Here is a 25,621-nt window from a genome sequence, read left to right as displayed (position 1 = left end):
TTAAAGCCCAAGGTGAGTGTTTCTAATAAAGTGGCCACTAATTTAAAGCCCAAGGTAGGTGTTTCTAATAAAGTGGCCACTAATTTAAAGCCCAAGGTGGGTGTTTCTAATAAAGTGGCCACTAATTTAAAGCACAAGGTGGGTGTTTCTAATAAAGTGGCCACTAATTTAAAGCCCAAGGTGGGTGTTTCTAATAAAGTGGCCACTAATTTAAAGCACAAGGTGGGTGTTTCTAATAAAGTGGCCACTAATTTAAAGCACAAGGTGGGTGTTTCTAATAAAGTGGCCACTGATTGGAAGCAAAAGCTGGATGTTTCTAATAAAGTGGCCACTAATTTAAAGCACAAGGTGAGTGTTTCTAATAAAGTGGCCATTGTTTGGAAGCAGAAGGCTGGTGTTTCCAATAAAGTGGCCACTAATTTAAAGCCCAAGGTGAGTGTTTCTAATAAAGTGGCCACTAATTTAAAGCCCAAGGTGGGTGTTTCTAATAAAGTGGCCACTAATTTAAAGCCCAAGGTGGGTGTTTCTAATAAAGTGGCCACTAATTTAAAGCACAAGGTGGGTGTTTCTAATAAAGTGGCCACTAACTTAAAGCCCAAGGTGGGTGTTTCTAATAAAGTGTCCACTAATTTAAAGCACAAGGTGGGTGTTTCTAATAAAGTGGCCACTAATTTAAAGCACAAGGTGGGTGTTTCTAATAAAGTGGCCACTGATTGGAAGCAAAAGCTGGATGTTTCTAATAAAGTGGCCACTGATTGGAAGCATAAGATGGGTGTTTCTTATAAAGTGGCCACTGATTGGAAGCACATCGTGCGTGTTTCTAATAAAGTGGCCACTGATTGGAAGCACAAAGTGGGTGTTTCTAATAAAGTGGCCACTAATTTAAAGCCTAAGGTGCGTGTTCCTAATAAAGTGGCCACTAATTAAAAAGCACAAGGTGGGTGTTTCTAATAAAGTGGCCACTGATTGGAAGCACATCGTGGGTGTTTCTTATAAAGTGGCCACTGATTGGAAGTACAAGGTGGGCGTTTCTAATAAAGTGGCCACTAATTTAAAGCACAAGGTGGGTGTTTCTAATAAAGTGGCCACTAATTTAAAGCACAAGGTGGGTGTTTCTAATAAAGTGGCCACTGATTGGAAGCACATCGTGGGTGTTTCTTATAAAGTGTCCACTGATTGGAAGTACAAGGTGGGTGTTTCTAATAAAGTGGCCACTAATTTAAAGCACAAGGTGGGTGTTTCTAATAAAGTGGCCACTAATTTAAAGCACAAGTTGGGTGTTTCTAATAAAGTGGCCACTGATTGGAAGGAGAAGGCTGGTGTTTCTAATAAAGTGGCCAATGTTTGGAAGCAGAAGGCTGGTGTTTCTAATAAAGTGGCCACTGATTGGAAGCAGGAGGCTGCTGTTTCTAATAAAGTGGCCAATGTTTGGAAGCAGAAACGGGTGGTTCAAATAAGTGGCAAAAACAACAAAAACTTAGGATCTAAGTGTTCATAACATATACATATATCATGGTTAATGTGGGTAAAGGGGACACAGGTATGAGTTAAAGATCATAGTGTACTATCGTCAAACAAGTGGTAAAGTACCATACAGTGACAGTGAGGATCTGCAGCATCTCCTGCACTAGATATAAAGCTCACAAGATTACCACAGAGGAAATCTGTGGTGAAGAGGGGAAAAAAACTAAGGTAAACAACAGCAGCAACTATAACAACAAAAACATTCTGGCAAATGTATGTATGAAAGTATGTATTACTGTATGTAATGTTTCATATCTAAAGAAGAAAAAAACACTGTCTTCATCTCAGCTGTGAAGCATGGTGGAGGGAGTATAATGGTCGGCTGTTTTCATGCCTTAAGCTGAAGTCAGTCCAAGCTTATATACAATTTGCAATTTGTTCTCCTCCACCAGTCTTACACACTGCTTTTAGATAACCTTATGCCTTTACTCCTGCTTGGTTTGATGGCTTGTGATCATTAATCTTCCTCTTGATTATATTCCAGAGGTTTTCAATTTGGTAAAATCAAAGAAATTCATCATTAAGTGGTTTTAAGATAACACCTCACAACTGATACAGGCATGGGCATTACCAAACAGTCCCCGGAGGTAAAACTTTATGATCAATGTCCCATGACTTTTGGCATGCCAGTGTGTATTGTCTAGGTTGTTGTGAGAACGTTATCTCAAGAATAACAACTATAAATGGGAAATGAAAGAACCTCCATAATGCACGTTATAAAATCTTATTTAGAATTGTTTATGGTAACAAAATATGGATGTACAAGGTTTTGCAATGACCGTGAGAAAATAAAGACAATACTGTTCACTAGTGTGTGTTTCGGTATGTTTATGTCTTCTACAGGGAAGTCTGATTCAGATCACACCATCACATTTCAACTGGATTAAGATCAGAAGTCCATCTCTGCCATTCTGAAATTCTCTGCTGTTGACTTATAACTGAGTGTTGGATCATTGTCATGTTGCATGACCCAACACGACACCTAGTGTTCAGTTGCTGATGTACAGTTCCCTGCAATGACTTGGAATGGTAGATTGTTGAGGTTGAGGTAAGTATTTAGCAGAGACTGTAAAAAAAGATGGAGGCCTGTTGCCGTTCCCATTCATTCAATGAAAATGAAGCCAAAATCTTCCTCCATGTTGGCGATCCTGACACCCGATTCTGCGCAGTAGAGACCAGAGGAGGGAGAAAGACTGTGTTGAGACAGCCTACTCATTTAAATAACCCCGCCCCTGAGAGCTGCTTCGCGGTCACAGACTGCAGAGCGGGGCGGAGCGGAACTGACGGTCTGCTATTGGTCCCGCCCATAACCAGCCCTTTTACAATAACCACACCTTTTTTGAATAGAGCTGAATAACGTTTTAAAAAACGAATTATGTGGGGATATAAAAAATTTAACAATATAAGCAGAGGTTACACTAGCTGTTACATTTAAATAAAGGAGGTAGAATTACTGTATATTAGAAAAAACGTGATTGAAAGTTGTCTGTTTTGCCATTGAAACCTATGGGGATGGGTGGAGTTACACAGCTTTCTGAAACCGAACAGCAGGGGGCGCCCGACCTGTGGTGGCTTCACTTTTGAGAGATGATGCTCTGTCCAGCTATATACAGTCTATGGTATTTAGGATAAAATTTCTAATTACAGCAGAACTTAACCCTTTAATGTCTATTTAACCAATTTTTAGGGCACGTTTGGGTTATTATAGCTTATTAAAGACAGTGTGGAATTAAACTCAACCTGATTGTACCATTTCTATCAGTCAGCAGAGATATGTTAAAAAATCCTCTACGATAATATTCCCTTTAGTTTTAATATATAAATCACACCACACAGGAATTTTGACAGGTAAGTGTATTATTGTTAGTATATTTTAGTTTTAGAGGTTTTGGTGAATGAAATTACTGTATGCACTGCAAAAAAACTAAATATTAGCAGGAGAAATGATATAATTACAAGGCAATAAATCGTATTTGTTTATCTGATAAGGTTTTTGTCTTAAGTATGTATGATTATGTAAGTATGATTATGATTATAAGTATGATTTTTTTTTCTTATTTTGGGCATCAGTCTCAATTAGAATTTTCATCTTATTTAAGTAATTTGACACAAAATAAGCACAAAAAATCACCAGTTATTCTGATTCCTTTGTACGAAAATTAAAGCCAAACAAATAATGATTTTTGCTTGATTTATGTCTTAAATCACTCATTTTAAAACTTTATGATTACTTATTTTGATTTTTTTAACTAAGAAACTTACATATCGTTGCAATCTCCAAAACAGCAACTTTACAGAAGAGAGAAAAAAAAACTAAACTTTCAATGGAAGTAAATGTAAAAAGAGTTTATTTCAGGTCATTTTGAATCTTGAGTTTCTATTGGTCCATTCATCAAGAAATTTTGCACAGTGTAAGAGACAGTTTGTGTTAAAATGAAGTAGTAAACTAAAAATTGACGAAATTAAGTTACTTGTTTTTTTTTACTGGACAGCAACAATATAATTAATACATGATTATGATTTTACATTTCTTATTATCTAGTGATATAATTTTACCATGTTATCGCAAACATTTAATAGATGGAAAAAAATGAGACCACTTAAAAATAGGAGTTTCTTTGATTTTACCAAACTGAAAACAATCAAGAGGAAGATGGATGATCACAAGCCATCAAACCAAGCTGAACTGCTTGACTTTTTGCAGGCGTGACATAAAGTTATCCAAAAGCAGTGTGTAAGACAGGTGGAGGAGAACATAAAACTTTATAATAGGAACTTGTTTTCTTTGCATTATTTGAGGTATGAAAGCTCGGCATCTTGTTGTTATTTCAGCCATTTCTTATTTTCTGCAAATAAATGCTCTAAATTACAATATTTTTATTTGGAATTTGGGAGAAATGTTGTCTGTAGTTTATAGAATAAAACAACAATAATCATTTTACTCAAACATAAACCTATAGATAGCAAAATCAGAGAAACTAATTCAGAAACTGAAATGCTCTAATATTGTTTTCCAGAGCTGTATATATTTCATTACTAGATACCACAGGATGCCTTCAGAAGTCTTATTAAGTCCATAACTTGATTACCAAGCTTTATAAACAATAATATACAGGTGGTCTTAATGATATGGCTGACTGGTATTTGCTATATTAATGTCATTATCATTCGATACATATAGGGAAGCTCCACTATACAGGCAGGTTGTGTCCCCTGCTGTTGAGTTACATGTGCATGCACTGCCATCTACTGGTGATATAACTGAGATAGAGTCAAATCTCTGCACTGAACTGGGCATAAGACTGGGTGTTAAATCCATTAATCAGATTTTATTCACATTGACTGAGTTTCTCTCTCCGCACTAAATGGAGCGGCTGCTAATGAGTTGATTAAAACAATAACAGGATATTAGAAAGGATCATCTCTCTGCCCTTAATAATGAGAGCTGGAACACCAGGAGCTCCAGGCTAGAGTAACTGAGGGTATTGTTGTATAGATAAAATCACTTAAGTTTATTTATTGTTTAAAAATGTTTTTAAATGTGAATTAATTTATACAGTACCAGTTTTTTTTTTAAATCGTAGATTAATACTAAAGTCATGGAAACTATGAATAAAATCATATGAAACTATTTAATTAACAAAAGACTGTTAAACCAACCAGAATATGTTTCATATTCATATTCAGTTAACAGCTGTGCTGAACTCATCAAGAGTTAATTACCTGAATTTCTTGTCTTTTAATAAAGTGTTTGAGAGCATCAGTTGTAAAGTAGTGAAGAGGTAGAGTTACAGGTATACAGGTATATATCCTTAAGTGCAGTCACAAAGACCATCAGAAACATTATGATGAAACTGGTCCTCATCAGGACCACCTTAGGAAAGGAAGAGCAAGAGTTTCCTCTGTTGTACAGGAGTTCATCAGAGTGTCCAGCCTCAGAAACCACAAGTTAACAGCACCCAGATAAGAGCTCCTAAAGTATTTTGGTTTGTTTAACACTTTTAAGCTACTACATGATTCCTTATGTGTTCCTCCACAGTCTGGAGGTGTGTCCAAACTTGAGCAGAGCACACTGTTTGACTGGTACTCTATTTGTTCATTTATAAGCATGCTAGAAACCTCATGAGACAGTTTATTTGCATAACTTACCAAACTCCTCTAGACTCCATGGGAGATGGCAAAAGTCATGGCACATGAAAACAGTCCCATGGCTTTTGGCATCTCAGTGTAATTTCATCATAATTTACCTTATTACAACAGAAAGAGAAAAAAACAGAAGATGATTGTTTCAGATACTTTATTTGTAATTCAATTCGTTCAAGTTCACAATCCTATTGTTGTCTCCAAGACAAGGCACGACATGTTGTGCAAAAGATCCACAGCTCCATGCGCTTCACAGCTTCCCAAAGTGAGAAATGCAGCATGATTAACATCGTAATGCTGTTCGGGAGGCAGCAAAAGAAACCAAGCCGGACAAATGAACAACAAATACAAGCCTATTACAACTTTAGAGAGACGAGAGCTGAATGCAACCTAACTTATTCTACCTTAATAATAATACAAATAATAATAATAATAATAATAATAATAATAATAATAATAATAAGGTAACACTTTACTTGGATGGTCCATTTTAATGCCTTGTTGATGCTCAAAACTGACATTCAGCTTGAATTGAATGTTCATTAAATTTAACTCAACCCTATGTTGAATGTAAATGGTTTAAAATAAAACCTAACCCTACACCTAACCCTAACCTTAACCCTTAATAAACCCTAAAATCTAACCCTACACCTAACTCTATCCTTAACCCTTAATCAACCATAAAATCTAACCCTACACCCAACCCTAACCTTAACCCTTAATCAACCATAAAATCTAACCCTACACCCAACCCTAACCTTAACCCTTAATCAACCCTAAAATCTAACCCTACACCTAACCCTAACCTTAACCCTTAATCAACCCTAAAATCTAACCCTACACCTAACCCTAACCTTAACCCTTAATCAACCATAAAATCAAACCCTACACCTAACCCTAACCTTAAACCTTAATCAACCCTACAATCAAACCCTACACCTAACCCTAACCTTAAACCTTAACCCTTAATCAACCCTACAATCAAATCATACACCTAACCCTAACCCTTAATCAACCATAAAATCAAACCCTACACCCAACCCTAACCTTAGCCCTTAATCAACCATAAAATATAACCCTACACCTAACCCTAACCCTTAATCAACCATAAAATCAAACCCTACACCTAACCCTAACATTCACCCTTAATTAACCAGAAAATCAAACCCTACACCTAACCCTAACCTTAACCCTTAATCAACCATAAAATATAACCCTACACCTAACCCTAACCTTAACCCTTAATCAACCATAAAATCAAACCCTACAACCAACCCTAACCTTAACCCTTAATCAACCATAAAATCAAACCCTACACCTAACCCTAACCTTAACCCTTACTCAACCATAAAATCTAACCCTACACCCAACCCTAACCTTAGCCCTTAATCAACCATAAAATATAACCCTACACCTAACCCTAACCCTAACCTAACCCTAACCTAACCTAACCCTAACCCTAACCTAACCCTAACCCTAACCCTAACCTTAACCCTTAATCAACCATAAAATCAAACCCTACACCTAACCCTAACATTAACCCTTAATTAACCAGAAAATCAAACCCTACACCTAACCCTAACCTTAACCCTTAATCAACCATAAAATCAAACCCTACACCTAACCCTAACCTTAACCCTTAATTAACCAGAAAATCAAACCCTACACCTAACCCTAACCCTAACCCTTAACCCTAAAATATAACCCTACACCTAACCCTAACCTTAACCCTTAATCAACCATAACATCAAACCCTACACCTAACCCTAACCTTAACCCTTAATCAACCCTAAAATATAACCCTACACCTAACCCTAACCTTAACCCTTAATCAACCAGAAAATCTAACCCTACACCTAACCCTAACCTTAACCCTTAATCAACCTTAAAATATAACCCTACACCTAACCCTAACCCTAACCCTTAATCAACCCTAAAATCTAACCATACACCTAACCCTAACCTTAACCCTTAATCAACCATAAAATCTAACCATACACCTAACCCTAACCTTAACCCTTAATCAACCATAAAATCAAACCCTACAACCAACCCTAACCTTAACCCTTAATCAACCATAAAATCAAACCCCACACCTAACCCTAACCCTTAATCAACCATAAAATCAAACCCTACACCTAACCCTAACCTTAACCCTTACTCAACCATAAAATCTAACCCTACACCCAACCCTAACCTTAGCCCTTAACCAACCATAAAATCAAACCCTACACCTAACCCTAACCTTAACCCTTAATTAACCAGAAAATCAAACCCTACACCTAACCCTAACCTTAACCCTTAATCAACCATAAAATATAACCCTACACCTAACTCTAAACCTAACCTTAACCCTTAATCAACCATAAAATCAAACCCTACACCTAACCCTAACCTTAACCCTTAATCAACCATAAAATCAAACCCTACACCTAACCCTAACCTTAACCCTTAATCAACCATAAAATCTAACCCTACACCTAACCCTAATCTTAACCTTTAATCAACCATAAAATCTAACCCTACACCTAACCCTAACCTTAACCCTTAATCAACCATAAAATCAAACCCTACACCTAACCCTAACCTTAACCCTTAATCAACCATAAAATCTAACCCTACACCTAACCCTAACCTTAACCCTTAATCAACCAGAAAATCAAACCCTACACCTAACCCTAACCTTAACCCTTAATCAACCCTACAATCAAACCATACACCTAACCCTAACCTTAACCCTTAATCAACCCTACAATCAAACCATACACCTAACCCTAACCCTTAATCAACCATAAAATCAAACCCTACAACCAACCCTAACCTTAACCCTTAATCAACCATAAAATCAAACCCTACACCTAACCCTAACCTTAACCCTTAATCAACCATAAAATCTAACCCTACACCTAACCCTAATCTTAACCTTTAATCAACCATAAAATCTAACCCTACACCTAACCCTAACCTTAACCCTTAATCAACCATAAAATCTAACCCTAAACCCAATCCTAAAATATTAAGATAAGCGTTTGGGTTAGAGTTGAATGTAGGGTTGTATTCAATAGAGAATCATTTACTTTCACCTTTTAGTTCATTTGCATTTAATAGAGATGTAGTTGAATGTTAGTTGAATGTCCCCCCCAAACAAAATCTACAACAAAACTGCAGTGTATAGTTTCAATATTATGTAAAACTATTGTGTTTTATATGTCGGTTTTTCAAAAGTAATAAAGTTGTAAAACTTGTTTGAATATGTATTTTTTAATAAAAAACGAGTGAACTATTCTATTTGAACCATTACCTGTTAGAGGTAAGGAACACCATTGCACTACATATTGATAGAATAATTAGTAATGGAGTTAGTAATTAAATATTCACACAGCTTGTTAGGATTTTTTGGGGGGTTTCAGACATCTTTTAGATAATTAAATATGACCCGGGAACACTGTTGCTGTTCCTGACAAATGACCATAACAGGAGAGTTAATGTTTTACTTTACGCCTACAATTCAGCTTAAAGCAATAGCTTGGTAATAAAATTGTAATTAAAACATTCTTTCCATTTATTGCGACTTACTAGAATCGCATAATGCACCTTATAATCCGGTGCACCTTATAGTGAGAAAAATATGATTTACAATCACACCTCAACAGCTAGTTAGCTAGCCTGTTACTTATCTTAGCTAAGCTAATAGCTAATAGTTGTTCCTGCTATGCTAGCTAGTAGCTCAAAGTAAATAAAAAAACACATAAAGCAGGAAACTAACTGCTAGATAAATTATACCATAAATATAAAGTAATTAAACATTTCATCCAAAAAAAAAAAACACAAATAAAGACATTCTTTGTTTTAACTTAGCATATAGCCAATAGTGCAACAAGGTTAGCTAGCTAGCGTCAGCTACGTTGCGAATTGTGAGAATAAGTTTGGTTGCATTTTCTCTCTTTTCTGAGGGAAGAAATATACCAAAACCCTTGTAAACATGAAACTGATTATATTTATATTATCTAGCTACATTCTGCACCATCGCTTCGACTAGCATTTCTTTATGATGGAATAACTTGTTTCCGGATTTTTTAGCCAGAGCCAAAATAAAACCAGCCCTTTTTCTGTTCAGTTTCTGTTTTCTGTTCAGCCAACAAAAAAAATATATATATAACAACATTATATTAGCTCACAGCTTCTCACAGATCTGGAAGATTGTTCAATTATTCATTTATTTACAGTACCAGTCAAATGTCTGGTCACACCTTCTCATTCAGTGTTTTCCTTTATTTCTTTATTTAATTTATTTTCTATACTGTAGATTAATACTAAAGACATTAAAACAATTAAGGGATACATATGGAATTACGTAGTAAACTAGAAAAGTGCATTTCCAGCTAAAATGGCTCCCATTTTTTGCTATAGTGGTTGCTTGGCGTTTGCTATGGGGTCTGTGGTGGTTGCTAAGGTGTTGTTAAGCGGTTGCTAAGGTGTTGCTATGGTGTCTGTGGTGGTTGCTAAGGTGTTGTTAAGCGGTTGCTAGGTGGTTGCTAAGGTGTTGCTATTGTGTCTGTGGTGGTTGCTATGATGTTGCTAAGCAGTTGCTAGGTGGTTGCTAAGGAGTTGCTAAGCAGTTGCTAGGTGGTTGCTACGGCGTTGCTATGGTATCATAACGTGTTTGTCCTCCACATAAATCCCCTGATCTAAACCTGATGAACTGAGATGGTGATTTTGAGGTGATTTGGAAGGAAACGCAGCAGCTATTGTTCAGCACCTCCAGGAACTCCTTCTTTCAAGACTCTGAGAAAACTATTCCAGGTGACTCTCCCTCATGAAGACACTGAGATTAAAATACCAAGAGTGTGCAGATCTGCCCTTAAAAATAAATGTGCTGCTTATAGAAGAATCTAAGTATAAAAAACATATTCTAGATTGTTTTACACTTTTTGTTTACAACATAATTCAGCATGTGCTCCTGTATAGCTTTAATATAGTCTTAAATATTAAATATACAATGTAAAAAAAAACTATAAAGAAAGAAAACACATTGAATGAGATGTGTCCACAATTTTGACTGATACTGTACCTCACACACAATGATTAACTTTTTTTTCTGTTCTCTGTGCTCATATATTGTTTTTCGCCCCAATATGAACATATGTAGCTCTTCTTTTAAGACAATCTCCTTTCTTATTTATTTTTGTTATTCACTCCTTTACCCTTAATGGCTACGTTCACATTACACACTTTACAAGTGAGTTTTTTTTTTTTTAAACTTATATTGGATATGTATACCTTGACTGTTATGTTCATAAACGTAAGACCCTAAGATTAACATGCATTCTGGGTGATCTGACTATAAACGTCCAGTAAAAAAAATACAGGTGTAACTGGGGTGTAGTGTGTCTTGAAGATGTTTCGTTATCTGATCTCTCGAACTGATCACAAAGATTTATGGGTGATCAGACATTACATTACATTTACAGTTACAGCATTTAGTTGATGCTCTTATCCAAAATGACTTAAAATTGCCCAAAGACTCTTTCTTATTGGTATAGCACAGCATTCAATCACCCAGACCTGGAATTGAACCGCAATCTCCCACATGGTAGCTTACTGGCAGGCGGTGGTGTTATCCACCGCACCACACCAATTAGAGACACATACAACCACATTATTATTGTAAAGAACACCTAAGCATCTCTGTGCACCCCTGACAACAAAGCACCGCCCACACTGATTGCCTAGTATCGCCCTTTCGGAAACTTATGCAATAACTGCAGTAACACACCGTCCACCGTCCATAGGGGTTAGCTGAGCATGCTGGTCTGTAAGTGAAATTAAATAACACTTAATGTATAACATACTTAATTGTATGTTTTGCACGTCATCTCTGCTGTTTTGCCAGGCTGCCGGTGTCGTGCCATAATCCACCCCCCCACCAGAATCTGACTCCCTTTATAAGCAATATTCTGTTAATATTAATAGTTACTCATACAGAGAAACAGCAACAGGAATTGTGAATGTAATCTGTTAAGCACACACAGTGAAGTCAGATTCTGGCACGGAGTTAGAATTCTTCAAAACAGCAGTTCTAGGTGGGGTTTAGAGTGGTCCTGCTGAATAAGCGCTGTTACTATGATCGGGAGATCGCCGGTTCGAATCCCGGTCATGCAGCTTACCATTAGCTGCCGGAGCCCCTGTGAGCTGATGAATTGGAACTGAGTCGCTGCGCTTTCCTCCGAGTGCGCTGTGATGCTGCGCAAAAAGAGGTGGTGGCGTCACATGTGTCGGAGGAGGCATGTGCTAGTCTTTACCCTCCTGTCGTTGGGCATCACTAGTGTTAGGGTGAGTACTAATGAGTGATTTGGGTAATTGGCCTTGTAAATTGGGGGAGAAAATGGGATAAAAATTAGAAATAAAATAAAAAAAACAGCAGTTCTGGGTGATGTCGACAGCAAATGTTGCTGGGATAAGAGAGAAAAAATGCATGAAATTCAATCTGAGCATTCACAATTCTGTCAGATACCCACAAATCTGATACGAAATTAAAGTGAACACGTCTGCACAGCCCTGAAAAAATCTGATCTGTGTCACATTAAAGCAGCACTAGTTAGGATTTCCTTGATTTTCCTTGATTCCTTGGGTGTCTGTGCCGGAGCTCCTCTGAGCTCAAACCAGACTCTGTAAGTTTTCCGAGACGGCCGCGACCAACACTCGCGAGAACTGCGACCTGCTTTCCGACCTTTAGTTCTAACAGTTCTACAAGGACTACTGGTTCATTCTTTACAAACTAACATACATACACTCTGGTAGAAGCTGGAAAGAGACAGAATATGTCTGTGAAAGCTAGAAAACGAGAAAGAGAAACTAATCCGCCTGAAACATTTATTACACTCTGCAACTGTAGGGGGAGCCCGCGAGCACAAAATCTCAATCCTACCTAGTGGAGCTTTTAGTAAAAAAATATTTTCTAATAATATTAAAAAATTATTAGAGTCACTTCAGCCAGATAATAATGTGAACGCAGCACAATTCAATTACTTTAAACCCAGCATATTCCTACAGCTTGTCTGCAGAGGCTCAGCTCAGCTCCTTATGATTACAAACCATATATACTGTATACTGAACATGATCTCCTTCCAAATGCAGAGAAGAATAAATATCCCTTATCCGAGCCAAAACTGGATGTAGATAATTTTTCGCAGCCAAAATATGAAAACCGACAACAAGCTGTCAAGTGTTTTATCTGTTGATATGGAGAATAAAAAACAGCTTTAAATGAAAATACTTATGCTGTATTATGAGAACAGAAGATCAGCTATTTAAAGGAATACTTCATTCATTCAGCTTGTTCTCAACCAAATCTCTAGATGCACTGCAAAAAAAGATGTTATCGAGAGAAATCCTCCAAAATGTAGTCTAAATATTGCTTATTTCTTATTTTAATACTATAATACAATATTACTAATTTATTTCTAACTTCCCTGTATGTGTTTTTCAGCTTCAGTCTTTTAAAAGTGTCTTATTAGTTTTGCAGATTAGTTAGCTTAATTCAGAAAATGTAGTTTTTTTTATAAAATAATGCTTTAAACAAGCCGAAGGAATAAGACAGCTGCAAATTACTTTAAACACGGAGAAATAGGATAGAAATCCATAAGATATTTCTATACAATTCTGACAACAATGCAAAAATGAGAAAAGTCAGATATTTTACTTAGATTTAAGAGGATTTAACTTGCTAACATTTACATTTTTGCAGTGTGCTGCATCTGCACTGTATGTTTCAGTATCATTTTGAAAAACTGTCTTATAACAGAAGCCCTATTGGACAGTTGCTGAAAGTCTATAGTGAATAAATGGCTGAAATATTTCATTTTACAAAATAAATTAGAAACCTAATATCCTGCAACAATACAGAATACAGAAGGTGTTAGAAAGAAAAGACTATCATGTCAATATATATGATGCAATGAATGATATTGGACAGATACAATCTGTCTTTAGTAGATATATAATGGGAAATGAGAACAGTGTGATTTTTTTTTTTTTTTGTTGCTAAAAACAGCAAAAACGTAGTACCCTGATGTGATAATTAAGGGTGGTTGATATGTAACAATATTTCAAGGTATAATATCATTCAAGATATTAAAAAATGTTGGCGATATTATTGCGTACGATACGATTATGGTACACGCCATAAAAAGATGATGTTCTAAGCTACAATGACTCATAAGAGGTAATAAAAAATGAAACGTGTCACCTGAACTCTCTCCTGAGAGAGGGTGCTTTTCCTGGCGGGGAGGCTGTTTTTGGCTCAACAGCTGTACTGTGAAAACAGCACCCCCGCCAGGAAAAGCACCCTCTCTCAGTATAGGGTGCAGGTGACACGTTTCTTTTTTATCGTCTCTTTTGAGTCAGCGTAGCTAAGAACCTCATCTTTTTTTGGGGGCGTATTTCTAAGACAGTGAGTGCGCACTCCCGAGAGGGGGGGCTTTTCCTAGCGGGGGTGCTGAAATTGGCACAACAGGCTACCGTAGTCAGGAGCCTTCCAGTGGTGCTTAATGCACCTTTTAATACAGTGTGCCTTAAGTAAGAAAATTGACCAAAAAAAGACTGTTCACTGATAGTGCGCCTTATAATCTGGTGCACCTTATAGTCTGAAAGATACGGTATACCTTACAGATGCAGACAGAGATCAGGTTGAAAAGTAGCTTTAATTTAAAGTACTCCTTTAATTGCAATATTGATAACATGGGACAGCACACACACACTCAACCAAAGAAATTCACAACCCCACACATACACATACACACACACACACACACACACACACAGACACGCACACACACCCGTACAGCCCCCTTATAAAACCTGTAATTCTCCTAGACCCTTCTGTATCTGAACCTACTGTTTCTAAACTGAATGTAGGTGGATTAATATGAGCTAAGGTTCAGCCCGGGTTCATCCGACCAGTCTCTGCGTCACCACCTCCCGGTACATGATGGAGATGTAGATGAAGAGGAGGAGGATGACGAAGAAGTCGTCCATGAAGCCCAGCAGGCCGAAGAGAGCCTCGGGGATGAAGTCCAGCGGAGATGCCAGGTATGTGAGCGCCCCCACCAGGCACAGGATGATACGGATCCGGAACATCCAGAACAGACCTCCCACTGAAAACATCTCCCTGAAGGCGTGGCGTAGGAGCGTCGGGACGTCCCGCAGACGGTCCAGGAGCTGCGGGGACACGAGGTGGTTACTACATGCTTCAATACAATTCTCTTTATACCCCCTCCACCTTACACAAGGAGTCCCACAGGGATCAGTGCTTGGACATCTTCTCTTCATTATATTTATATATACTGTATTCCTCCTTGGACGCATATTTAAGATCCTACTGCTCACCATTAACGCCTGTAAAGGAGAACTCTGGTGTAAAATGGACTTTTTTTGTAGTAAAACATGATAAAAAGTACTTACCTTTGATGAACAGCTCACCTCCATTCTCCCACAGTGTTCCGAGATCCAGAAATGTTAACAGTTTGTCCAAACACCCTTCAGACTGGGTGACACGGGGAATATTTTTTCCTGATAAATCGCTTTTTCCACCGTTATCTAGCTCAAAGTAGCTCCACACCTCTTTGCTAGAATCCAGAGAGCCCTCATATTTAAAACAAGGCATTAATAACTTATTAAAAAACACTGTTTTACGCAAGATTCAGCTCTGAGCGCCGCCATTACTCCTAGCACTATTGCTATTCTTTGCTATGTACAGTATATAGCGTAGCAGCCGGCACCAGGAGTAATGGTGGCGCTCGGAGCCGAAGCTAGCATTATATAATGTAAACAGTGATTTTAATAAGCTTCTTGTGCACTTTTTAAGTTATTAATGCCTCATTTTAAATGTCAGGGCTCTCTAAATTCTAGCAAGGAGGTGTGGAGCTACTTTGAGCTGGATAACAGTGAAAAAAGCGATTTATCAGGGCAAATTATGCCCCGTTTCACCCAGTCTGAAGGGTATTTGGACAAACTGTTAAAATTTCTGGATCAATTAATGCTGTAGGAGAACGGAGGTGTGCTATTCATCAAAGCTAAGAACTTATTCTCATGTTTTAATACAACAAAAGTCCATTTTACACCAGAGTTCTCCTTTTAATAACCTGGCACCTCTTTCACTACAAACCTTCCCACTCTCTCAGATTTTCTACAGCTGGCCTTCTAAAAGAACCATCATCCAAACTGTAGTTGTGGTGATCAGGCTTTCTCCAGGCTCGCTTCCCAACTACGGAACTCCCTCTCTTTCCATACTTGCCTCTTCTGTTCCACCAATGGCTGGTTGGTTGGTTGTTGGGGTTTTATTGCCACTCCAGCACAAAATTAGGCTATTTGTGGCATACACTTGGTTTTATATGTGTAGGTATAGTACAGTTGATTCAAAGATTACATAAGCCTCTACATATGTGTCAAATTTGATGTTTAAGATTAAGATCCGATAAAAACTTTAAAATCTTCCCTGGTGGGTTTTTTTTTTCCCAAAAAGGTCCTTCATGTTATTTTCTTGATAGTAAAATTTTCTTATATCGTTATGGGCTGGACAGTCAATGAGAATGTGTTTCAGAGTTAGTGGTGTGTTACACAATTGACAAGATGGTATTTCAGTGTTTGATAAAAGGTGTACATGTGTTATTTTTGAGCGGCCTATACAGCATCTTGTGTAAAATGTCCGATCTGATCTTGAGTTGTGTGTGAAGGTTGTCCGTCTTAACAAAGGTTGAATTTCATGTAGTTTATTGCTGAGCTCTTGGTCACCAATGGCTAAACTAATATCTAGATTTACTTGATTACTACTGTTGGGTTGATGAGTAGAGTGTAGAGATACTCGTGAAATGGAGAGTTTCCATGGCTGAGCAGCTCCATCCAAAACATACATAACCAAACACAATACAGGTGAGAAAATACTTTTGCCAATTTAGTGTAATTTAAATTGACTGACATTGAAAGTTCATAATAAGTTTCTGTTTCACGTCAACAAACATTAGTGTAGTCCAGTAGACTCACAGATCTGGGCTGTCCTGAGAACCTGCGGTTGTAGTCATTAACATCACCCAGAATAAGCGCTGGGTCTATCTGTCCGTCCTGCGTCTGCGCGCTCTGTCCCGTGTCTTGGAAAAGCGGGAACAGCAGGGTCACCTGGCAGGAGCACAGAAGATACAGGTCACACCAGGACACTGGAAACAACGGCCTTTTGGGGTTATCTAACATCTTACCCGAGATTAGCATCAGCATTAATCCTTTCGGTAATTATTTCATAAGTACAGATTTGTTGATGTTGAGCAAGAGAGTGAGTTTATTAATTATAGAGATTATTTCTCTTACCATTTGTCTACAGATGGGACAGCTTATGGCTCCGAGCCAAGTGCCGTAACGCCAGTATGCAATAATACAAGAACCTGTGGAGCCAGAATAAGAGCAGTGAGTCTAGCAGAAGGTTAAAATATTGTTATGTCTCCATACCACTGCAAAAAACTAAACCTAATCTAATTTCTTACTTTTTTCTCTGATTATTTTTGTTTTACTTAGTAAGATTACAGTGGGGAAAACAAGTATTTATTTAGTCACCAATTGTGCAAGTTCTGCCACTTAAAAAGATGAGAGAGGTCTGTAATTGACCTCATAGGTAGACCTCAACTATGAGAGACAAAATAAGAAGAAAAAAATCAGAGAAATCACATTGTCTGATTTTTTAAGAATTTATTTGCAAATAATGGTGGCTTTCACAGACCTGTAACTTTTTTTTCTTCTTCTCATTTTGTGTCTCATAGTTGAGGTCTGCCTATAATGTCAATTACAGGCCTCTCTCATCTTTTTAAGTAGGAGAACGAGCACAATTGGTGACTGACTAATGCACTTTATTTTGTTTATTTCAGGAATAATTATCTTAATCAGTCTCACTAAAAAAGCCACCAGTCAAGTTATTCTGATTCTTGTGTGCAAATTAAACAAATACAACCAGTGATTTTTCTTGATTTAAGTCTTACTTTACTCATTTTAAGACTTTACGATTATAGCTTATTTTAAGAATCTTACTAAGAAAAATGAGCTTACCCCATTGGCATATTTATTGGCTTAATATAAGCATACTCATCTCAGTTTACATACAGTTTGTTTAGTTTTTGCCAATAGATATTTTTTGCAGTAGAACAGAAATTTTGCCCTTTTGACACTTTACTGAAAGCCAGCATTCATAATGCTAAATAACCTCTTTCTGAGCATGAAGGATTATGCCTAATTTTAGACAAAATTTTCCTTTCAATGAAAAAAACGCTATTCAAAATGTTGTGTTGCCCAAGACCGTTCTGAATCCCTGTCCGGGAAACTGACCAACAAACATTTATAAACCAAACTTGAGTCAGGTGTTATTAATGCTGCGTAAAATATAGTTTTTCATAAGAAAGCATTATTAAAAAATCCTCTTGTTCCTCTTGTTCTCAAATCCTTTGAGAACCACAAACCCAGAACTTAAGGTGGATAAACCAAGCACGCTTTCATTCCTTTATTGGCCACTCAATCACAGGATAATTGTGTGGCAATGCATGTGTGAACACTGCAGCAACTTGCTCTTACAGCCTACAACACTAAGGCCGGACAGGGGATCGACTTCACAATGATGGTGAGGGAGGTCACGCCCTATATGCAAATTGTGGTGACATGAACCAATGAGAAGAGTGTGAGAAAAACTGATCTGATGTGATTTAATGACCTCTGGCATTAAGTAAAAATATTATTTGGGTCAAATTATTTATTTTGAGCAGTTTCAATAGAGAATGGATTTACTTTTAAGCAAACTAAAAAAAAATAGGTTTGATCATAATTTTTATTAGACTAACATAAAAATGCACTCTAAATCAATGACATGGTTATTTCACTTTTTTCAGTTTATCTTTATGAACCCTGGCCTTTTTTCTGAGTTTTATAAGTGAATATTTTACAGATTTTCCCATATCATATACAGCAACAACTTTAGTGTGTAATCTAGGTGGAACTTCTCCTTACCACAGAAGAGATGGCCGCAGTTAGTCTCCACTGGCAGTACAGCCTGCTGCAGACACACTGGACAGGACATGTCTGAGTAGTACTGATGCCTCGACTCGGATGATGTGTCCTGAGAAACGAAATGTGTTATTTTTGTACATCTTTTCATGAAACTCCTATATCATCAGTGCACTTCTATGCTGGGAACTTTGTAACTTTGAAATTTGTGCTGTAACATATGAGCTACAGTAACTGCTACAAAGCTACAAATCCCACCTTTACAATATGTGTTTGCAATTAAATAGCCAATGGACAGGTTTGCAATAATTAAAGGGGACATATATACATTATACCTCTTTTTACACAAGTTAGAATAGGACTATGTTCTACATAAAACATGTTCATGAAGTTCTTTACACAAAATCACTTTCAGATGAAAGAGATCTCACCAGCTCTATTCTCACTTTTATGCAAATAAGCTTTTGCTAGCTGCGCAATTTTTATGCTGAGTGTTTAACACAAGTTAGCATTATATTGTGCTTAATGGCAAACATAAGTTAGTTCGTGCTTAACTGTGATTACAGAAACACAACACTTCTGTGCTTCTATAAAAAAGCTGCACACTTGGCACAGACAGTAGGTACAGATCCCTCCCTCAGACAAAGTCTGCTGGCTAATCCTGAAGTGTACTGTCTGAGATTCTCATACAGCAGACCGAAATGGCATTTCTTCAACTGATATAGTTGAGTGGGGCTCTGATGGGGGATGATGGGTAAGGGGTGGAGCCAGGGTGGTTATATGCAGGTTTCCTTTTTTAGTGACGTCACAATAAGGGAGGAGCATCCAAACGGCTCATAGAAGCAAATGATTCCTGACACGAAACTCTTTCAACTGATTCACCTGTAGTGTTTTTAGGGGCAGTCGAGACTAATTTGGAAAACTGAGTTTTGCATAGTATTTTGCATAAAATTAAAGGAGAACTCCGGTATAAAATGTTTTTTTGGTTTAGTAAAACATAACAACATGACTTATCTTTGATGAATACCATATCTCCATTCTCCCACAGCGTTCTGAGATCCAGAAATTTTAACAGTTTGTCCAAACAACCTTTGGACTGGGTGACATGAGGCATAATTTGCCCTGATAAATCGCTTTTTTCCCCATTATTCAGCTAAAAGTAGCTCCACATGTTTTACTACATCAAAAGTCCATTTACACCGGATTAATAAATAATTGATGGAAAAAAAAAATCTAATTAAACTAATCAGATAAATGAATGAGTGCGTGACCAACAAAAGTGCAGAACCTAGACAGAGATGGAACTGTACAGATCCTGATGAGTTAATAAGAGTTTTATTTCTGACCTGTTCTGTCTGAAGTTGCTGTCGAACAGCTCGAACATGCTCCTGATTCTCTGGGTGGATCCGCTGATGCTCATTTCTGACACAAACACAGAGAGAGATTTAATTATTAACACTGTTTTCTTAATAAATAAATACATTTCAGGCACAACTTGTACTTGTTTTCATGTAACACAACTCTTTTTTTGACCTGGAAGTTTGGAAGATTCAGTTCCGATCCTTTATTTTTACCGCTGTGTTCTAGTAGTGTGCTCTGTCGTGTTCTCTTGTATTTAGTTTCCACAAAACATGACAGTTGACAGACTTTCTGTTCATATAGATTCATAAAGGTCATCATAGTTTATTTAGATTTAAACCAACCAAAATATGACTCTAATTTGTTACACCTGAATATATATTTATTTTTTACTTATATTTATAATTAAGTTAGAATCAATCAAACGATTCATTTCCCCAAGGATAAAATGCATATAAAGTACACATAAAGTTTTACCTTTAAATAAACAAATTAAATCACTCTAATTCTGCAAACAAGAAATAAATATTATACCAAAATAGTATTCCTTTCTTCAGTCTTAAAAATAAAACCTACTAAATTATTTTGGAATAACTCAAAAAGAATTAATATTTTATTCAAATCCTTTAAGAACCACAAACCCAGAACTTAAGGTGGATAAACCAAGCATTTTTTATTAATTAATTGGCCACACAATCACAGGAAAATTGTGTAGCAATGCAAGTGTGATGCCAGATTAACTTCACACTCAGCAGGAGTGATTCGATGTCCAGATTTCATCCCTGTATTTGGTTTCCACCAGAGACTGTAAAAAAGATGGACGCCGAGTCGCCGTTCCCATTCATTAAATGAAAATGAAGCCAAAATCTTCCGCCATGTTGGCGATCCTGATACCCGAGTCTGCGCAGTAGAGACCAGAGGAGGGAGGACTGTGGAGAGACTGCCTACTCATTAGAATAATCCCGCCCCTGAGGGCTGCCTCGAGGTCACAGGCTGCGGAGCGGAGCTGACGGTCTGTTATTGGTTCTGCCCATAACCAGCCCTTTTACAATAACCACACCTTTTTGAATAGAGCTGAATAACGTTTTAAAAAACAAATTTTGTGGGAATATAAAAATTGTACAATATAAGCAGAGGTTACACTAGCTGTTGCATTTAAATAATGGAGGTAGAATTACAGTATATTAGAAAAAAAACGTGATTGAAAGTTGTCTGTTTTGCCATTGAAACCTATGGGGATGGGTGGGGTTACACAGCTTTCTGCAGCCGAACAGCAGGGGGCGCCCAACCTGTGGGGGCTTCACTTTTGAGAGACGATGCTCTGTCCAGCTATACACAGTCTATGGTTTCCACAAAACATGACAGACGAGAGGCTCTCTGAAGAGAGAAAACCCTGTACCCCATATTAGAATCACTACACACATATTTTAAACACTCTTTCTCCACTTATCTGAGTGTAAATAGGCCAGTCAGACGGGCGAGTGAATGTAGGGCATTGTGTGGTGTTCACCTGCAGAGCAGTGTGGCCAGAGCACCCAGAAACGCCACGCTCAGGATCACCACAACTAGGACGGGGTTACTGACGCCTTCGATAAGAGAGTCTTCATCCTGAATCAAACGGTTTGCTTCCAAACAGTCGTTATCTTCCATTCCACCTTCTCATAGCCTGCACTGAGAGGAGAGAGGGAGACTAATCAGGAACAATTCAATTATTAAAAATAGTTTAACACAAGACTCAACTTTCCTTAACTTTAACTCCTTTATTTATTTATTTTTACGTTTAGTTAAAAGTAATCGTTTTATGTTGACTTTCATTGAAAGTTAACACCTAAGAAAATTATATCAATCAACCTGACCCTCATTTACAATGTTGCCGAGCCTTTATAACATCAAAGGGATTGAACACATTTAATAATAACTTTAATAAAATAAAAATAAAATAAAATATAAAAAAATAATAATAATAATTAAAGAAGTACTAATTTTAAATCAACATTTAATAAAAATATATATGTAAAGCATATATATATTGTAAGACTTCTCTAATCATGTACGTTCTGGCCAAAAACAACCAAAATAAAACACTTGCCCAAAGCATTATTACAGAATATATTTTTTTCTCATAGGTTTTCATTAATTTGTCACTTTTTTCACTATTGCATTAATTAAATTACCCAAATTTATTTTTGTTTTTCTTTTCCAACAAAAAAACCCTGAAATTTAAATTTACATAACTGCAATTTAACATTAAAATGTGGTTGAAATATTGTCTGCTGTTGTTTCAACGTTGAAACGTTGATTCCCTTTTCAAAATCAACACCAAATCCAATTCAACCATAACATCAACATTGATGTAATGATAAACGATCACAGTAATAACATTAATGATCACAGTAATAACATTAATAATCACAGTAATAACAGCAGTAACAGGGTCAATGTTGTGATTCTGCATGTTCTACTATTACTACTGCTCAAATATCACTAATAATCACAGTAATAACATTACACATAAAGAAACATTAACAAGCACATTAATAACAGCAATAAAAGGATTAGTGTTCTGATACTACATGTTCTACTACTACCACTGTTCTATTATCACTAATAATCACAGTAACCACATTAATAATCACATTAACAGCAGTACAGTAACAGGGACACTGTTGTGATTCTGCATGGTCTACTACTGCTCTAATATCACTAACAATCACATTAATAACATCAATAATCACATTAACAGCAGCAGTAACTGGATCAGTGTTGTGATTATGCATGTTCTACTATTACTACTGCTCTAATATCACTAATAATCACAGTAACCACATTATTAATCACATTAACAGCAGAACAGTAACAGGATCACTGTTGTGATTCTGCATGGTCTACTACTACTACTACTGCTCTAATATCACTAATAATCACATTAATAATCACATTAGTAACAGGAGTACGGGAACAGGATCGGTGTTGTGATTCTGCATGTTCTACAACTATGTCTGCTCTAATATCACTAATAATCACATTAATAAAATTAATAATCACAATAATAACAGCAATACAGTAAAAGGATCAGTGTTGTGATTCTGCGTGTTCTACAACTATGTCTGCTCTAATATAACAGCAGTAACATTAATAGCCACATTAATAACATTAATTATCACATCAATAACAGCAGTAAGTTACAGTAACAGGGTCAGTGTTGTGATTCTGGTACACAGAGCTGCACTCGGCCAAAACAACCCTAAACCGTCCCCAGAACAGCAGCTCACACAGCCCTAACCCACACTGACTCACACCAGTTCACCACTTACATCACTTCACCACAGTCCGATCACCAGGCGGACTCATTAAACCGGTTTAATTCACCAGAGAAACATGAATCCGGACTCATTTCTGCTGGATCCGCTTTTCCGCATCACGTAGCTGACGAGTTACCGCGCCACAGAGCCTCTACAGGGGAGATCACCCACTCGAGGACGCGTGTTAAGAGTCTAGAGGCGAATCCAAAATGAATAGGTTCCTATAGAGCAAGAGAGTAAAATATAAATTTTATAAATGTTTAACAATTTCCATACTAAAAAAAGTACTTAAGTACTTGTATTTAACACAGAACAATATTACATGCTTTAATACCAATTGTTTAAAGCTTCATTTTATTAGTAAACTGAATAAACTTAGTATTTTCTCAACACAGAACATTATCACTTTTCAGCACTGCAGAAATTTGTTTAAAAGCTTTTAAACTCACAGTTCATTCATTTAAATTTGAATTAAATAATTCTGATAGTGGAAACGTTCTTGTTTTCTGGACACAGAACATCATTACGTTTCAGACATTTGTTTAAAGGTTTTTAAACTCACCGTTTAATTATTTAAATTGTAATGTTTAATAATTTTTCATACCGAAAAAAGCTCTTATTTTCTCAACACAGAACTTCATCACGTTTTAGCACTGCAGATATTTGTTTAAAAGCTTTAAACTCACCGTTTAATTATTTTAATTTTAATGTTAAATAATTTCCATAACGAAAAAGTTCTTATTTTCTCAACACTTTATCACATGTTTCAGCACTGCAGAAATATGTTTAAAGGCTTTTAAACTCATAGTTTATTCATTTTAAATTTACTAATTTCTATAGTGGAAAAGTTCTTATTTTCTCAACACTGAACAAAATCACACGTTTTAGCACTGCAGAAATATGTTTAAAAACTTTTAACTCATAGTTTACTAATTTTAATTTTACTGATTTCTATAGTGGAAAAGCTCTTATTTTCTCAACACTGAACAAGATCACACGTTTTAGCACTGCGGAAATATGTTCAAAGGCTTTTTAACTCATAGTTTACTTATTTTAATTTATAATTTCTATAGTGGAAAAGCTCTTATTTTCTCAACACCCAACAAAATCATGTTTCAACGCTTCATTTTTAAACTCCTTTTAAACTCAAAGTTTAATCATTTTTTATTTTAATGTCATACTGAAAATAGCTTTTATTTTATTTATTTTTTTCAATACAGAACAATATAAAATGTTTTAGAACTAATTTTAAAGAAATAAAAAAAATTAAACTCTAGTTATAAGTCTTTTAAATTCCATAAGAGCATCAGCTCTCCAACCAATCAGCCAACAGTAGCAGCAGTGATGCTAGCACATGTATTACCTAAAACTCGCTTCCTGTAGAAAAACAGAAACATATAGGTTTTCTTTTCTTCCTTTTTAGTAAAATACTTTATTAAACCTTCTAAAATTAAAGGAATATCCTCTATAAGTCATTAGTTACTATTTTTAATTTCTTGTTTTAGCCATTTAGCTTCATTCACCCCATTCATTGAGAGCTTCCTCGCGGGCGCCCTCTAGCGGTTTGCAGCAGTCAATTAGAGTGACACTGACGCTGTTATAGTGAACGGGGGCGCTATAAAGTGGACGGTCTCGGTATAAACCAGCTCTGGCTTTAGCTAAGGAGTCAGCTGTTATCAAGCCCCCGGCGAAAGCCACGGGGCAGTCCATTCAATCGCCTGTTCACTTTGTAAAATTATTTTATCATTGGAAAGTAATATAATGATATGATTACTTTTATTATGTCATTATATAATAATTTGACATTGATACAAATGCTTCAATGTAATATAACAGCTCTGGAAATAATAAGAGACCACTTCAGTTTCTTAATCAGTTTTCAATTTGATTTTGCTATTTATAGGTTTATGTTTAAGTAAAATAAACATTGTTGTTTTATTTTATAAACTACGGACATGTTTCGCAAATTTCAAATAAAAATATTGTCATTTATAGCATTTATTTGCAGAAAATAAGAAATGGTTAAAATAACAAAAAAAAAAAAGGTGCAGCGCTTTCATACCTTAAATAATAATAAATAATGTAAAGAAAACACGTTCATATTCATAAAGTTTTTAGAGTTCAGAAATAAATATTAAGTGGAATAACCACAGTTTTCATGCATCTTGGCATTTTCTCCACCAGTTTTACACATTGCTTTTGGATAACTTTATGTCAATCCTGGTGCAAAAAATTCAAGCAGTTCATCTCAATTTCCTTTT

General features: G+C 36.5%; 1 protein-coding gene across 21 annotated transcripts; it reads right to left on the bottom strand.

The window, feature by feature from the left end:
• Positions 1–5,804: 5,804 nt before the first annotated feature.
• Positions 5,805–23,527, bottom strand: rnf170 (ring finger protein 170). 21 transcript variants are annotated; one of them, XM_049464062.1, is made up of 14 exons: positions 23,373–23,527; positions 21,569–21,729; positions 20,046–20,121; positions 18,703–18,811; positions 17,026–17,099; positions 16,708–16,839; positions 8,052–14,886; positions 7,600–7,997; positions 7,428–7,551; positions 7,155–7,335; positions 6,890–7,098; positions 6,625–6,757; positions 6,378–6,521; positions 5,805–6,281 (listed from the first exon to the last, which is right to left on the bottom strand). In XM_049464062.1, the coding sequence occupies exons 2-7, from the start codon at positions 21,706–21,708 to the stop codon at positions 14,617–14,619; spliced, it is 801 nt and encodes a 266-aa protein (XP_049320019.1). In that variant the 5' UTR covers positions 21,709–21,729; positions 23,373–23,527; the 3' UTR covers positions 5,805–6,281; positions 6,378–6,521; positions 6,625–6,757; positions 6,890–7,098; positions 7,155–7,335; positions 7,428–7,551; positions 7,600–7,997; positions 8,052–14,616. The 21 variants fall into 21 exon arrangements, with proteins under 21 accessions (XP_049320019.1, XP_049320127.1, XP_049320104.1 ...); XM_049464170.1 differs by having other exon boundaries at positions 6,426–6,521; XM_049464147.1 differs by having other exon boundaries at positions 5,805–6,377; positions 6,474–6,521.
• Positions 23,528–25,621: the final 2,094 nt, after the last annotated feature.

Source organism: Astyanax mexicanus, chromosome 1 (genome assembly GCF_023375975.1).
Source record: "Astyanax mexicanus isolate ESR-SI-001 chromosome 1, AstMex3_surface, whole genome shotgun sequence".
Taxonomy (NCBI): Eukaryota; Metazoa; Chordata; class Actinopteri; order Characiformes; family Acestrorhamphidae; genus Astyanax; species Astyanax mexicanus.
The sequence above is the reverse complement of the archived record's forward strand: the minus strand, read 5'-3'. Positions and strand labels throughout refer to the sequence as shown.

What these genes read in the sequence shown, in the direction of transcription:
- rnf170 (XM_049464407.1), bottom strand. Translation starts at nt 21,708, where the DNA reads ATGGAAGATAACGACTGTTTGGAAGCAAACCGTTTGATTCAGGATGAA. An exon ending in CTGGCCACACTGCTCTGCAG is followed by an intron (nt 20,122 to 21,568) that starts GTGAACACCACA and finishes TGTTTGTGTCAG; the next exon opens with AAATGAGCATCAGCGGATCC. An exon ending in TCTCAGGACAGCCCAGATCT is followed by an intron (nt 14,887 to 16,707) that starts GTGAGTCTACTG and finishes GTGTCCCCGCAG; the next exon opens with CTCCTGGACCGTCTGCGGGA.